The 17305-nt window shown below is 33.8% G+C and overlaps 1 protein-coding gene across 2 annotated transcripts in view; it reads right to left on the bottom strand.

Annotated features, from left to right (window-relative positions):
- Nucleotides 1-809: 809 nt before the first annotated feature.
- The window catches only part of LOC128210005 (uncharacterized), a 44850-nt gene continuing 28354 nt past the window's right edge, over nucleotides 810-17305 (bottom strand). For both annotated transcript variants that reach the window (XM_052914297.1, XM_052914298.1), the window contains exons 10-16: nucleotides 15039-15116; nucleotides 11599-11676; nucleotides 6887-6955; nucleotides 6671-6717; nucleotides 6182-6299; nucleotides 5461-5580; nucleotides 810-4608 (exon numbers count right to left, since the gene is read on the bottom strand). In XM_052914297.1, coding sequence (XP_052770257.1) covers nucleotides 4493-4608; nucleotides 5461-5580; nucleotides 6182-6299; nucleotides 6671-6717; nucleotides 6887-6955; nucleotides 11599-11676; nucleotides 15039-15116 — 626 coding nt within the window. In that variant the 3' untranslated portion in view covers nucleotides 810-4492. The remainder of the gene's footprint in view (nucleotides 4609-5460; nucleotides 5581-6181; nucleotides 6300-6670; nucleotides 6718-6886; nucleotides 6956-11598; nucleotides 11677-15038; nucleotides 15117-17305) is intronic.

The raw sequence follows: 17305 nt of genomic DNA, 5'->3' as shown, positions 1-17305 counted from the left end.
TTTTGCATGAGGGGCGCCCCACGGGTAGCGGCGTAAATAACACCCTTTTCAAAAAAGGGGGTAATTAAGAAAAATAATTAAAATTCTATAAAACTCGGAAAATAAGCATAAAAAAAACAACAGAAAATTAGTTTATTTCAGTGTAAGATTGTATTCTATTCCACTTGTGATCATAGAAAAACTATATCTTATTATTATAGAAAATATGTATTTCTATGACAATCGTAAAATAAAATACGATCTTACACTGAAATATACAATTAGCCTCTATTAATATGCCTATACTCCAAACATAAAACGTAAAACGTTCATTGGCGTCATCATTTTACGAAAGCGGGTATAACTTCACTCTCTCTCGAAACGTCTGTGTCGCCCCATTCATAAGGGGAGAGGTTAATACGGTGACATAGTAAACCTGTACTTTGTCACCTGAGTCACGGAACACCCTGGCCCAAAGCGAAAGGTAACTTGGACACTCTCAATAATGACATCGAACCACAGGGGCGAGGTCGTAACAATAAACATTATTTATATTCCCCATAAGCTTAGGACTATCAGCAGTATTGGTGGTACTGTATACTGTTTTAAAAGAATCGTATAATTATTCAACCTCGAAATTTCCAGCAGGTTGGACACGTTTTTATTACTGTTTCTTTAATTTTTCCAGACGTCTTTTGGTTTTGAGTCGCTAAGGTTTGCTAAAACATCTTTTTTTCTTTTATTCTATATTTATTTTTATTTACGCGTTTAATCTCAGTGTACATAGTAAGTCTTCGCTGCAATATACTCACAACGGAAATTTGCACAAGTTTTATTACGTACATATTTATTTCTAGCCTTCTTGAAATCTTACATTTTAGTATACAGCATTAAACTACGGCTTTTTATTAATATGTGAAATCTTGACCGTTTTAACTGTTCGTTCAACAGACATACACGCAGCTGAATCGTGAAGTATCTGTATGAATGAATTTGTAATATGATCAGACAGACAGGCAGACATACAGACAGACAATTTATTTCAACTTGAACACTGCTTATAATTATCAATGTCGTCGTGAATCTATAGTAAAAAATAATGTGGTACAAACGAGTATACAAGCAAGAAATAACACAAAAAGGTAATACGTAACAACTTATTGGTTAACTAATGTAATTGTTATAATTTATCTAAATCTACAAATTTTACCATAATAAATTCTAACATCAATTATAGAGGATCTTACTTTTAGAAAGTCTTTTAAAACGGACATAGTTTAATAATCTCAGTTCTGGTTTTTGATTTCTCAAATTGTAAATATTTAAATACAGACGATCTTAAATAATAGAATTTCTTAATATATTTATTTCCAATATTTCAAATGTATTCAATGACGGACACGCACAGACAAACTGAGAATAATCTTCAATATAGTTGGATTTACAACATAGACAATATCTTTGATTTCGTACATTATTATTTCTAGCATTACTACCGGTTTGAATATGAAGAGGCTGCAAAGACAGTCTAAGTATACAAAAGAAAAATCGTAAACTTTTGGGCAAAATGTCCGGATAACTTTCATATTTAAGACTAGTCTTTAACTGTCTATACATAGCTACCAATGTCCTTTGGTATGTCTAAGGTATCATACCAATCTTGTTTAAACGCATCGTATATTCTACATATGAAAACTGTCATGAATGTATTAACATCAATTTTGTGAATATCATCATAAACATAACTAAAACCAAATTCGTTTAATATCTTACTAATGATACACACCAAATAACGACGACCTTTACCACAATCATACTTAGCTTGCGAATGAACAGTTTTAATAATAATGTTATAAGTGGTAGCAACCTTAAACCACTATGATAATATACACACATATCTTGAAACATATAACGGGTATCATTCTAATTTGCCATAAACAGTCGCATTTCAAGTGTTGGTTTTGACTCTTAATAATCTTTTACAAAACTTCAGATAGATTCTCTCTAACTCCTAAAATTGATGGGTCCCCAAAGCTCCGCTGAATAATTTAAGATTGAACCATCAAATTATTTAAATAACTGACACAGTATTTTAGATTTAAGTCATACTCTTGACATTTACAAAATAAAAACATTCATCGCATTTAGGGCTTTACAGATCAAGTGTTCCTGGTTAAGGCCAAATTTCCAGAGTAATTAATCACAACAACCAGATAATTAAAGTTGTTAACAACCTGTATATCAAGGCCATAATTAGTCCATCTTTCGTTGGGCAATAATCTGCCTCTCTTACGAAACACCATACTTTTGGATATATCAATATTAACATTTTTTCCCCAAGTTTTGCAGAAGTTTGCTAAATTATCCAAATGGGTTTTAATTTCATCTGGAGATGTACCTACAATGGACGTGTCATCGGCAAATAATAAAAAAAATCAATACAATATTATCTATTTGTAATTCTGAATAAATATGACTTTGCAAATATAACTCGATATCTTCTACGAATATGGACAATATAAGGGACGTAAAATGCCCTTGTCGTAAGCCTACAGCATAACTACAATAATCAGAATGTGATGACAATGATTTTACACATGATTTTACTTTTTTTATTGATTCACGAAACAATTATAAGTGATTTTTCCTTGCATTCCACATTTATACATTTATAGCCGTAATGCATTTCTATAAATAGTATCAAAAGCTTCCGTCATTACTATAAACAAAAAAATACAGTCTTTTATTTTTAAATAAATATTTCTATATCAGGGATAACAGTATATATACAGCATCTGTTGTAGAGCGCCCCTTTCGAAATCCGAATTGGGCATCCGAGATAATATCATGTTTTTTATACAAAAAGTCAACATGGTTATTTATAACAGTAGTAAATATTTTTTATTAACAGTACTTCCCCTGTTATTATTTCCATCCTATTCTGAACCTTTTATGAAGGAGGATTGTGATACCTTCCGTTTATTGCTCGGGATAATAGCCCGAACGTGCAAACATTCTCTTTTTGCAATCAATATTCTTCTTTTGACTGACAATATTTTTTAACAAGTTTTTCGATTACATTAAATTCTCTGTTAGCATCTGATTTATCGATATTAAAGATTCTAACTGCTTCATAATACAAGTTTCGTGCAATAATGTAGTCATGTCAAACCAACCTTTAATATGATCTGTATAGTTTCAAAATAAACTTCATCTATATAAAACAAATCATTTTCAAATCAATGGGTCTGCTACACTATGTATCGTTTGTAAAGAAAAATAACATATCATTAACGGAATCTTTGCTCGCGCAATCAGCCCTATTGAATTATGGCACTGTCGAAATTTATTTGATCTGTTAGCATTGGTATTTGTTCACTATGTGGAGATATCGATTTTTTAATTCCTCAATTTTCAATGGATATCATTTAAAAAAAAAGTCTAATATTATCGTTGCAACTTCTATATCATGTATGTTTTATATGGTCTGGTATCACTTTTATATCAAAAATTAAAACAATAACCCTGAATTATCTGAAAAAAACATTTGGTTCCAAAATTTGAAAGATTGAGATTTAATTGATATCTTGTGGTTTTAATTCTAAATAATCTACATAACTCGATCCATTCATTTGATGAAATGTATAATCACCAAGACCGTGATAGCTTAGTAGTCGACCATTACCAATGATATATGAAGTGGATTGGCAGAGTTCAATCAGGCGTATACCATATGTATCGAGCACGTGATCTCTAGAAACACGAGCTGAAATATAAACATAATCTGACAGCTGATTGTCATTACAGTAAACTATATAAACTATAAAGTCAGTATTTAAGATTTTTCTGAAAATGCCATATATATTCCAGGATGAGAGTCTTAAGTCTGACCCCTATTGACTATCCTGGGCACTACCTTTGCTTGGTCACAAAGTTTACAGTTAACAAACTTTTTGGTAAGAGTTCGGGTTATGTTCAGTTTGTTCCCTATGACTTTCGCTGTCTTTCCTCGATCCTCAGCCTCTTTTGGAACGCTTTCTATGCGTCGCGATTTTCCTGTGGTGATTGTACTCCGATCCAGCAAGCTGCGGTTTTAATCGTCGCTCTCTAGCGACTTCACTCGCACCGCATCTCTTGAACTGTAGTTATGAAATTTAACAACAATGGGGCGGGTTTTCCCTGCCGCCTTAGCGCATTGACGACGCGCACACTCGAAGGCCATGTCGTCTGTGTTAAGCTTGAATCTTGTGTTAAGTTGTAAATGTAGCTTAATCAGGTATTTAACGTGTTCGTAACAGTTTTCAACATTTTCAGATGAGTTTATATTTGAATGTTTAACTACCGGGCTGTTACCTGTAGTTTTTAATTTATTGATGTCAGCTCTGTATATAAACGTTTAACAGGGTCACTTCCAAAACGCACTAGTAAACATATCAAAGGAATGATTCAAATCACATATAAAAATTCGTTAAAATTGTTCATTTATTGTTACACATTAATACAATTGCCTGCTTTATCCGAGGTTCCATGGAAACAATGAATTGATAGCAGTGTACCACGTTTTCTTCTCACAGTCCAGCGCAATGTTCTCATAATTTTTCCGTATAGGAACCCGGGTCTCATTGCACACTGAAACATATATTTCAGAAATAATTGGTTTTTAAATGTAAAAATATGTGTTTCTTAACTTTATTTGCATGCTATTTTAAATAAAAATAATGACATCTATTTCAATCTTTCTTAAGGGCTTTCCACAATGCATACGACGTTTGAAGGACCAAAACATAATATGTTTTAAAAAATATGTTTTATTTAGTACTGAGCTTCAATATTTAGCAAGCATACTACATATATCCGTTGCAACATATGTAGCTGTCATAAGGAGTTGAGCAAATTTCATCAAAGAAGATTTAATCCGATTTCTTATCAAAAAGCATCTGGAAATGTCTTAATACAAACTGAACATGTGCTTGTGTCAAAATTATCAGTATTACACAATCAAAATTTTCTTTAGACTTTGTGGTGATTGCAGTTATTTTAAGAAAGTATTTGCATTTTTGGAACCAGAAAATGAATTTATTCCACTATTTTTCATTATTTTATTGAAAATAGTTTTTATTTGAAAAATTAGCATCAATTACTCTCAAGACATTGTTGATTAGGTAGTCTGTGATAATTTTACACAAAAATAGTTACATTTTTGACAGAATTTTCCGAAAAAAAGTTCTTTGGTTCAAAATATGATAAAATCTTCTTAACGTGGTAAATTCCTTATAATCCACAACATGTTGCATAGGATGAATATTTTACTCCTCAAAACTAAATCAAGAATGAACTTTTGAAACGTATTATTTTTTGGCCTTCCCGGCCCACTTTTTTCACTGTCGCCCTTAACTTATAATCAACGCGACTTACAACCGAGAAAGGTTTTCAATATACACATATACTTTATACATACAATTTGCTTCACTTTCATCATACCTTCAACCACTGTATTACTTTCTGGCGATATATCTTCATCATCAAACTCTTTGTAATAGATGGGTGCTTCTCCGACCCTATTTTCTGGATTTTTTGGTGAGGGCGCTTGCAGGTAGACAACTGAAACACAGTTAATACATTCTGTGTCATAAAGTTAGAATGTCTATGAAAGGTTTTATCAATCATTAGGCTATTTTATTTAAAATCGGCCCTTTTCATTAACAGTGTGATGAAATAAATGATTAAATTGTTCTTATAAATAACTCTAAAACTGCACATATGCATAGCCGGAATATCGTTTGATGCAAATTAAACTCACATTTCTAGCTTAAATATTGGACTTTTATGCACTGAAAAATTGGCAGATGCAAACTGATAGTATCCGAGTTCCATTACTCTCTTGATCATGTTTAATTCATTTTATTTAGATATTGGGTACATAATCATGTAGGGACTAAATACTAAACCACAACACCACAATTACGCATAACATTGCTAAAGAGTGATTAATTTAATGTTTTAATAACTTCACAATCGTTTTCTAATAATAAGTATAAACTCGAGACTAAATAAAATAAAATTATCCAGTTAGAATTCATCCCTCAGAAACCATATACAAAATCATACTAACATAATGAGGATATCCGAGATTTAAGAGCATTTATCCTTAAACAAGCCCTTAACCTGCTCAAATATTGGTCAAATGTTTTTGTTTACCCACCATTCACTCTAAACACAATTCCAGCAGATGAGCTGTCAATGGATTTAGCCCAGAACCAAGTCGGGTACAACTCTTTGATTTCAAACACGTCTCCGATAGCATGCGAAAGTTCCTGTGGCTACAATAAAAATATTCGTGAAGATAAATAACTTCTTGATTAGTTGATACCGTTGTTATTTGCTTTGAGTATTTTGCACCGAATTGAGTGCTCAAACAATATACTATCTACGGGTCTTGGAATGACTTGTTTCCACAATTTATAAATACCAGTTCAACATTTTATATTACATACATGTAGTTGAAAAATATTATAGCGTGGATGGAATAATGAACAATAACTTTGGGGATGGCCACAACATTTTTCACCAATAACAACATTTATTTTCCCAAATTCCAGCCACTGTTATTTTAGTTAGTTTAGCTTGACAGTATTCTGTACAGAAATATTTACAAAAAGACGAATCCTTATAGAACATGAACAGTACATACGTTTTCCGCTGTATATGTGCTGATTGCCTTGATGTGCCGACAGGAGCCTGAAGGTAATTATATATAAGTGTCATGTCTGTGATGTATCACTATTCAGTTTAAAGTCAGATACTGTACAAATGTGCATCATTCTGACCACTACATTCTCAATATGGTTGAACATTGCTAGTTCATGGTAACACTTTATATAGCGTACAAACTCACAAAATAACGTACGTTTTCGTTTAATTGTACAGATCAAGGGACAACGTGGTGGTAGTTCCGGGACGTCTGATGTGCTTAGATCTGAAACGACATTCATCCATATGCAATCATTTTATATAAAAGGTAACTTCATATGTGTATAAAGATGTCCGAAAAGAAAGATGAAACACTTCCATACAACATTAACTTTTATTTAGTATTAGATAAATATACTAAAGTTCATAGAGATGTAGGTTTTCTTAGGTTTTTAGAATTATTATTTGACGTAAATGTAATAATCAACAAGAGCATATCGCTCGCAAAATTATGAACAGTATGAACTTCGCCTTACGGCAAAGGATTGCAATCAAACAAAGGGCATTTACTCAAACAATACTACATCCACAAGTATCGTTCTTGTGCACTGCTTTTCATCTCAATGAGATCTTCTTGACGTTTATGAACTTTGAGGCAATACCTTTGTATTGTGCAATACCAATACACATTTTCAAGTTATACTCCGGACAAAATGTAAGTAAGAACATTTACAAAGGGCAAAGTCTAAAAGATACTGCACATTGAGCTATGGTTCTATGGTTCTGCAATTCTCCTCAATAAGATATAACTGTAAATAAGGTTGGAAATCAGTTCTTTAAAGCCTTATCAATAGTTTTTTCTTCGGACAAAATTGCGCGGATGGAATCACACGCACACACGTACACACACACACACACACACACATCATTACTATATCTCCTTCACCCTTCGGTGGGGGAAATAAATGAATGAAAATGTAATGTTAATTGGTGATATTTTAATACAATAAGCTAGGATCATAACAGTCACTGATGAACCTATTTGCACTAGGATATTTGCACATTGCTTTCATCTCGCAAGTTTATTGCTAGTGTAAAGTTAATTGAAAGAAACCTATTATTTGCTGAGGACGGACGATATCAACCTATTTCCTTTTATGCTTAGTTATCTATAATAACCAATGCCCATCGGTTCATTACCAATTATTATTTAAGATTCTTGGGCTTGCTTTCAATTTCACTTAAATGTTTCAAACCTATAAACGTATTTAACAGCAGTATTTAGCGTCCATTTTAAACATTTGATATTTTGTTCAAAATTGGTTTAAGCTTTTAATTAAGGTTTTCCACATAATAATGACAGAGAGTATATAACCCATGTGAACTAAGAGTTTCATCATTCTATTAAAAAATCCATTTAAATTGGCGAGCACGCAAAGATGCACTTGAACTTGCATCAATAAATACTTTTCCACTTCATCGTACATCTGGGTTAAACCCGCTTCCTATTGTTTCTCTCTTGGTATTTCCTTCAATTGACGCCGTACATAGATATTCAGGATATTTCACGAGTCGTCATTCAAATTATATAATTTTTCATCGAGTTCAGGAAAAATGTTTGTAAGCGAGCCCATGGCGAGTAAAATGAGTTAATGAGTAAATGATCAGTTGCTTTTTTTCCATTTTACCATGCCTTACTTTTTGTTATCCAACTACCTTTGAACTTGAAATAAATGGCCTGTGTATAAATTAAATTGAATGGTTTCCAAACGGCTCACTGTTTACAAATTCATAGCGTGTACAGGCTTTGGAAAGATGTTCGAATTTTCTACAAAATATCATTGTCAAAAACAATATATTAAACCATCTCTGGGCATTAACACATGAATAGATGTGTGTTACAGCTTTCATCTATTATAACCAGAAAGTGTTTCCATGAAAAGTGTTTGCCCAAATATTTCAGTGCTTCAACGTATGATTTCAAATATCATATGGTTAGCGCACTCGCTTCAAACTTAGGCGACCTGTGTTCGATTCCCGACTTGGGCGCATGTGAATTTGGTTTGTGGTCACCAAGTCGGACAAGTGGGTTTCCTCGGGGTTCTCCGGTTTCCCTCACAACGCTGGACCAAATCCTTGCGCAAAATCGTAAGAGTGATTAGTATAATCTTGTAATATCTTGCTTCACAATAGTTGTAAAATATTTAAGTTTAAACTTTATATCTTAATATCATCTTTATGTATAATGCTTGTTTGCTTACATATTTTATTATCGTTCAATAAGACTACTAATTATTTGTTCTAGTTTATGTATATGTATCAGTGGAACTCCACTTGTTTCAACATGTATTGCAGTAAACACTAGTTTCAACTTGCAGAATGTTTCCTTGTTAAGTTAAATTTCTTGACATCGATACTTGTAAGCATGTCTGCCTCTATTTTGGCTGTGTCTGCTTTCAGCCCTGATGATGTAACCATATGACCAAAATAAGGTATCTCTGACAGTCCTACGCGGCATTTGTCTACGTTGAATCGTATGCCTTTGTCGCGGGCACGGTCTAGTACTGCTTTCAGATTTTTGTCGTGCTCTGCTTTTGTCCGACCATATATCAATATGTCGTCAACAATTGCCTTGACACCTGTCATGTCTCCAAAGATTCCGTCTACTTTTTGACAAAATACATCTTGACTACAGCAGAGACCATAAGGAAGACGGGTGAATCTGTATCTACCAAACGGGGTGCTAAACGTTGTCAAATATGACGACTCTTCGTCCAGTCTAATGCTCCAGTAAGCATGAGTTATGTCTAAAAGACTAAAGTATTGACAACCAGCTAACTGTACTGTAACGTCGTCAAGTGTCGGCATAGGGTAGTGCGGTCTACGTATTGCCTCATTCAATGCTTTTGGGTCTAGACATATTCTCAATTGTCCAGTTTTTGGTTTTTCTACTACAACAAGGGAGTTAACCCAATCTGTCGGGGTGTTAACCTTGGAGATTATGCCATCGCTCTCCATTCGATTCAGTTCTTCCTGAAGTCGGTTACGTAATGCTTCAGGTACCCTCCTTGCAGGATTCACAACGGGGATAGCATCCTGCTTCAAATGAAGCTTGCAAGACCCTGGAATTACACCAATTCCCGTGAAAATGTCTTTATAATCAGATAACACCTGTTGTTTGTTTAACACTTGACCAGTACTTTCACAGGACTGCTTATCAATGGTACATGTCAGTTCGATTAAACCTAGATCTATGGAGGATTTCAGGCTCAATAAAGGCACAGTAGGGGTATCTACTACATGAAACCATGTGTTGATTGACCTTTCTTTGTATCTACAATACAACTGAACTTTTCCTAGAACTGGAATACGATTACCTGTATAGGATGTCAATCGTTCAGAGGGGGGCTCTAACGGGGAATTTAAACCTAGCACTTGAAAATCTTTGCGGGGAAGAATATTTTCTGCGCTTCCTGTATCAATGTTGAAATTTACAGGACATTGTAAACAGTTTAACTCATCTATAATAATAAAGCGAAAACATATTTGTTAAAAATGTCACGTCGTCAATAGTATAGATGTTAATATTTAAATCAGCCATCAAGTGATGTCGACTAAATTAGGGTGAAATTATGGCCAGAAACCGATTGAAATATTTGTTCGTGCAATATCTTGGTTAAGTATGCGTTTTTGCGACAAGTTGACAAATAGCTAATTAAGCGTCGTTCTTTTGCTCAAGCCCAACACTAGGCGCATTGTTTTCTTACTAGCCTACTGTTATAACTAATCCATGCTACATGAAAAACGGCGTATACATTAAAAACTAATGTTTTAGACTGCCATTATTATAGCGCGGCGGCAGTAGCAGGCAAGTTTAAGGGCCCACTTATGGCATAACTGTGAACGCCCCATTCAAAAGATGGAACAGATAACGGTTGCGATTACAAAGTCAATACGCGTATATGTAGCAAGGCTCATGGTCGTGGGTAAAATAAGTGTCGTGTTATGCCCATTGACCAATTTTGGAGACACTATCAAGACTTGACCGCGTTGTACTCTCAAGTTCAATCAGACAAGTGTTTTTAGTTTTTGCCACGACGACTATCCATGAACGTTGTCATAAAACAATGCCTTTAAGAAACGTAGTAGAGTAACAAGTGTGTCTAAAAACAATTACGAGGTGCACATTTTGAAACATCAACGTCGGTATTAAAATACCAAACAACATTTGTATTGGTTTTAGCGAATACTCTAGAATATGAATGTGTATAAATTGAATAGTGTTAAACATCTCATCATGTCACGTGTACAGGTTAAGAAAGCTTTACATTTCACTGCTTTACAATACAATATTGATACCTTATCTTCAATTATTCTTCTCGTTTCTGAGCATTCTCGGTAAGTACATATGTCATGGACTTTATAAATGTAGCAACGGAACTTCAGTGTTTTCGAAAATATTTTTCGATATATTGAGTTAGTTTTGCTTGTTTGATTTCATTGTTTCAGTTTGGCATGTCCATATATACCTTTGTTTCTTATATAACTTCCATCTAGCAAAGCACTTGGTTCTGCCTTCTTGTCAAATTAAAATATGGCAGGTCTGCCATGTTTGATAAAGATTGATATTTGAGAGAAAATCCTTCATAAATCAATTTCCCTGGACTGTTCTTTTGAGTGTTTGCGAAGCATTTTAACCAACCCTCTAGATACAAGTAAACCCATGATCAATTACACTGGCCATAAATATATATAACAAATATATTATTAAACCCTTATATGTATTGATTTAGAGATTGATAGTACCTGTGATATTATGTGTATACATTTGCTTAACTTAAGCCAATATAATCTCTAAAACTCAAAGATTTCCAAAATAATACCCTGAATCAGAAATTATTTGTACAGAGAAATCTTATCTATTATTACCGTCATATGTGTCAGTTTCTAGTTTGCTTGGTGGGATTGGTATTCTCGGTGGCAGTGGCGGTGGACGTAACTGGTCAACTGTAAAAAAAATAGTTGATGGAAATATTTTACACAACTTATTAACGTATGTAACAGGTGAGAGTAAATTGCAAAACAAGCAATTTATTTAAAAATTGAAAGTATAATAAGGCGTTCATTGGTGCAGTTTATTGGGCAAACTTTATACCGGCATATATACAACTAGCAAAACTGTGTATAAATTAAATTGAATGGTTTCCAAACGGCTCACTGTTTACAAATTCATAGCGTGTACAGGCTTTGGAAAGATGTTCGAATTTTCTACAAAATATCATTGTCAAAAACAATATATTAAACCATCTCTGGGCATTAACACATGAATAGATGTGTGTTACAGCTTTCATCTATTATAACCAGAAAGTGTTTCCATGAAAAGTGTTTGCCCAAATATTTCAGTGCTTCAACGTATGATTTCAAATATCATATGGTTAGCGCACTCGCTTCAAACTTAGGCGACCTGTGTTCGATTCCCGACTTGGGCGCATGTGAATTTGGTTTGTGGTCACCAAGTCGGACAAGTGGGTTTCCTCGGGGTTCTCCGGTTTCCCTCACAACGCTGGACCAAATCCTTGCGCAAAATCGTAAGAGTGATTAGTATAATCTTGTAATATCTTGCTTCACAATAGTTGTAAAATATTTAAGTTTAAACTTTATATCTTAATATCATCTTTATGTATAATGCTTGTTTGCTTACATATTTTATTATCGTTCAATAAGACTACTAATTATTTGTTCTAGTTTATGTATATGTATCAGTGGAACTCCACTTGTTTCAACATGTATTGCAGTAAACACTAGTTTCAACTTGCAGAATGTTTCCTTGTTAAGTTAAATTTCTTGACATCGATACTTGTAAGCATGTCTGCCTCTATTTTGGCTGTGTCTGCTTTCAGCCCTGATGATGTAACCATATGACCAAAATAAGGTATCTCTGACAGTCCTACGCGGCATTTGTCTACGTTGAATCGTATGCCTTTGTCGCGGGCACGGTCTAGTACTGCTTTCAGATTTTTGTCGTGCTCTGCTTTTGTCCGACCATATATCAATATGTCGTCAACAATTGCCTTGACACCTGTCATGTCTCCAAAGATTCCGTCTACTTTTTGACAAAATACATCTTGACTACAGCAGAGACCATAAGGAAGACGGGTGAATCTGTATCTACCAAACGGGGTGCTAAACGTTGTCAAATATGACGACTCTTCGTCCAGTCTAATGCTCCAGTAAGCATGAGTTATGTCTAAAAGACTAAAGTATTGACAACCAGCTAACTGTACTGTAACGTCGTCAAGTGTCGGCATAGGGTAGTGCGGTCTACGTATTGCCTCATTCAATGCTTTTGGGTCTAGACATATTCTCAATTGTCCAGTTTTTGGTTTTTCTACTACAACAAGGGAGTTAACCCAATCTGTCGGGGTGTTAACCTTGGAGATTATGCCATCGCTCTCCATTCGATTCAGTTCTTCCTGAAGTCGGTTACGTAATGCTTCAGGTACCCTCCTTGCAGGATTCACAACGGGGATAGCATCCTGCTTCAAATGAAGCTTGCAAGACCCTGGAATTACACCAATTCCCGTGAAAATGTCTTTATAATCAGATAACACCTGTTGTTTGTTTAACACTTGACCAGTACTTTCACAGGACTGCTTATCAATGGTACATGTCAGTTCGATTAAACCTAGATCTATGGAGGATTTCAGGCTCAATAAAGGCACAGTAGGGGTATCTACTACATGAAACCATGTGTTGATTGACCTTTCTTTGTATCTACAATACAACTGAACTTTTCCTAGAACTGGAATACGATTACCTGTATAGGATGTCAATCGTTCAGAGGGGGGCTCTAACGGGGAATTTAAACCTAGCACTTGAAAATCTTTGCGGGGAAGAATATTTTCTGCGCTTCCTGTATCAATGTTGAAATTTACAGGACATTGTAAACAGTTTAACTCATCTATAATAATAAAGCGAAAACATATTTGTTAAAAATGTCACGTCGTCAATAGTATAGATGTTAATATTTAAATCAGCCATCAAGTGATGTCGACTAAATTAGGGTGAAATTATGGCCAGAAACCGATTGAAATATTTGTTCGTGCAATATCTTGGTTAAGTATGCGTTTTTGCGACAAGTTGACAAATAGCTAATTAAGCGTCGTTCTTTTGCTCAAGCCCAACACTAGGCGCATTGTTTTCTTACTAGCCTACTGTTATAACTAATCCATGCTACATGAAAAACGGCGTATACATTAAAAACTAATGTTTTAGACTGCCATTATTATAGCGCGGCGGCAGTAGCAGGCAAGTTTAAGGGCCCACTTATGGCATAACTGTGAACGCCCCATTCAAAAGATGGAACAGATAACGGTTGCGATTACAAAGTCAATACGCGTATATGTAGCAAGGCTCATGGTCGTGGGTAAAATAAGTGTCGTGTTATGCCCATTGACCAATTTTGGAGACACTATCAAGACTTGACCGCGTTGTACTCTCAAGTTCAATCAGACAAGTGTTTTTAGTTTTTGCCACGACGACTATCCATGAACGTTGTCATAAAACAATGCCTTTAAGAAACGTAGTAGAGTAACAAGTGTGTCTAAAAACAATTACGAGGTGCACATTTTGAAACATCAACGTCGGTATTAAAATACCAAACAACATTTGTATTGGTTTTAGCGAATACTCTAGAATATGAATGTGTATAAATTGAATAGTGTTAAACATCTCATCATGTCACGTGTACAGGTTAAGAAAGCTTTACATTTCACTGCTTTACAATACAATATTGATACCTTATCTTCAATTATTCTTCTCGTTTCTGAGCATTCTCGGTAAGTACATATGTCATGGACTTTATAAATGTAGCAACGGAACTTCAGTGTTTTCGAAAATATTTTTCGATATATTGAGTTAGTTTTGCTTGTTTGATTTCATTGTTTCAGTTTGGCATGTCCATATATACCTTTGTTTCTTATATAACTTCCATCTAGCAAAGCACTTGGTTCTGCCTTCTTGTCAAATTAAAATATGGCAGGTCTGCCATGTTTGATAAAGATTGATATTTGAGAGAAAATCCTTCATAAATCAATTTCCCTGGACTGTTCTTTTGAGTGTTTGCGAAGCATTTTAACCAACCCTCTAGATACAAGTAAACCCATGATCAATTACACTGGCCATAAATATATATAACAAATATATTATTAAACCCTTATATGTATTGATTTAGAGATTGATAGTACCTGTGATATTATGTGTATACATTTGCTTAACTTAAGCCAATATAATCTCTAAAACTCAAAGATTTCCAAAATAATACCCTGAATCAGAAATTATTTGTACAGAGAAATCTTATCTATTATTACCGTCATATGTGTCAGTTTCTAGTTTGCTTGGTGGGATTGGTATTCTCGGTGGCAGTGGCGGTGGACGTAACTGGTCAACTGTAAAAAAAATAGTTGATGGAAATATTTTACACAACTTATTAACGTATGTAACAGGTGAGAGTAAATTGCAAAACAAGCAATTTATTTAAAAATTGAAAGTATAATAAGGCGTTCATTGGTGCAGTTTATTGGGCAAACTTTATACCGGCATATATACAACTAGCAAAACTAAACAATAAAAAAAATAAATCGGCGCCAGTATCAACTTAAAAAAATTGAATCCTTATCAAAACTTATACTTTAAACTGATACAAATGATAAACCATTTTTAAGTACTGAACGATCGGATACAAAAATCACTTGCAAAGGAATCAATCTAGACGAAGCAAGACTTCTCATACGTACGGTGAAATAATACTATCAAATTTTAGAAAATATTACGGCTACTTTATTAAGGATTGTTGGGATAAGAGTGAGGTTTGTGCCCATAAACTGGTTTAAACCCCAGTAAATTTAAATTTTACTGACCATTCCAAGGCGGTACCTAACAATTTTTGATAAACATACCCATTTTTATATATATATATAGTGTGTATGCAATGTGCTGTTTGTGGAGTTTTGTGCTGTTCTTCTATGTTTCTTGTTTGTGATTTTGTGTTTTATGTTTTTGGCGTTTGCCCAGTGCCACGAACCTTAATTTACTACTATTGTACTTTGATATGAGATTAAAATGACCATTAACAAATTTTGAGAAAATTTTCCTTAATCTATAATATCTGAAACCCTGTTTTAGAAGCTTTTGCGTCATAAGTTTACTGCGAGAGCTGAATTATTTTACATATGTACATATTCTAGCAAATCTTATCAACTGTGCAATAAAAACGCCATATGATGGTGAACTAGGAACATCACCATCCAAAGAAGGGTAATTAATTATTTTAAAATTAAAATCATCACGTTTATCATAAAGATTGATACTCAATTTATCTTCCTTTACTTTGAGTTTCAGATCTAAATAGGATGCTTTTAAAACGGATGAATTAGATTTATTAAGTGGCAATTGTGGAGGGTATATCGAATAAATGTTATCTGTAAACACAGGATTATCTAAACTTAGAATATCATCAATATATCTAAAAGTGCTATTGAATTTATCAACAAGAGCTAGATCTCCAGACTTAAAAAGAGGTCTGCAAGTAAAGGTGCATAATTGGCACCCATTGGAATTCCAATTGTTTGCTTATATAAACATTTACCGAATTTTATGAAAGAATTATTGAGTACAAAATTTAAAACTTCAATGACATCTGTGCATGTCCATTAGATATATTTATCTGAGCGATCATTAGTAAAAAAAAGCTTTTTTAACATTAACTGCCATGTAAGTAGTTTTCTCCCTCGCAAAAGTTTTTTCGATAAGAGGGGTCAATTTGTTTGTAACTTACGATTGTGGAATAGATGTTTAGAGCGTTGAAATGTCATAAGTATTAAGCACTGAGTCCTTATACCGTCAATTTTCAAAATTATTAACTAAATCTAAAGAATTATTGATAGACCAAAAGAGATTAATTCCAGAATTCTCATAAACTTTACTACAGTATTTTTTCACATGAAACTTTATAGCAGTTAGGCAAGATGTTAGTAAAATTCAAACTTGTTTAGTAGAACAAGAAATGGAATTAACAATAAATCGTGATTTATACTGATTTTTATGCATTTTAGGCAACCAGTGTATTGTAGGAATGTTTTTATGATCATCATTCAAAAGAACTTGAAATTAAGCATTATAATCAATATGTATTTTAATAACACTTTCTTCATCGAGTTGGCTAGAAATGTAAGTTCTGGAAGATTGTAACTCTTCAATAATAGTATTTACATAATATAAACGTCAAACTATGATTACATTATTAGCTGCTTATTCAGCTGGTACAAATACATTTTTTTTTATGTAGGGATTTGATATCAATGATCAACTTTGGAGTACTCGAAATAGACTTTGGGGGAAGGGCCAACGGATTATTGTTGCAAAACTCTCTATCTATTAAGTACAATATTTTATTCAGCCACGGCTATAAGGCATTTGGTTCGACCCCTTCTCTTTTGCACCAACTTTCTACTATTTGGATCAAGTGTCTGTCAATTCTAATTAACCTATATGGAAATTAAGTTCAGATGCTATCCGGTATTTAAGACCTTTATTTAGCAGTTTTCTAAGAAGATTATTTTTAATAAAGGCTTTTTAT

This window comes from Mya arenaria, chromosome 11, assembly GCF_026914265.1.
Source record: "Mya arenaria isolate MELC-2E11 chromosome 11, ASM2691426v1".
NCBI classification, from domain to species: domain Eukaryota; kingdom Metazoa; phylum Mollusca; class Bivalvia; order Myida; family Myidae; genus Mya; species Mya arenaria.
The sequence above is the reverse complement of the archived record's forward strand: the minus strand, read 5'-3'. Positions and strand labels throughout refer to the sequence as shown.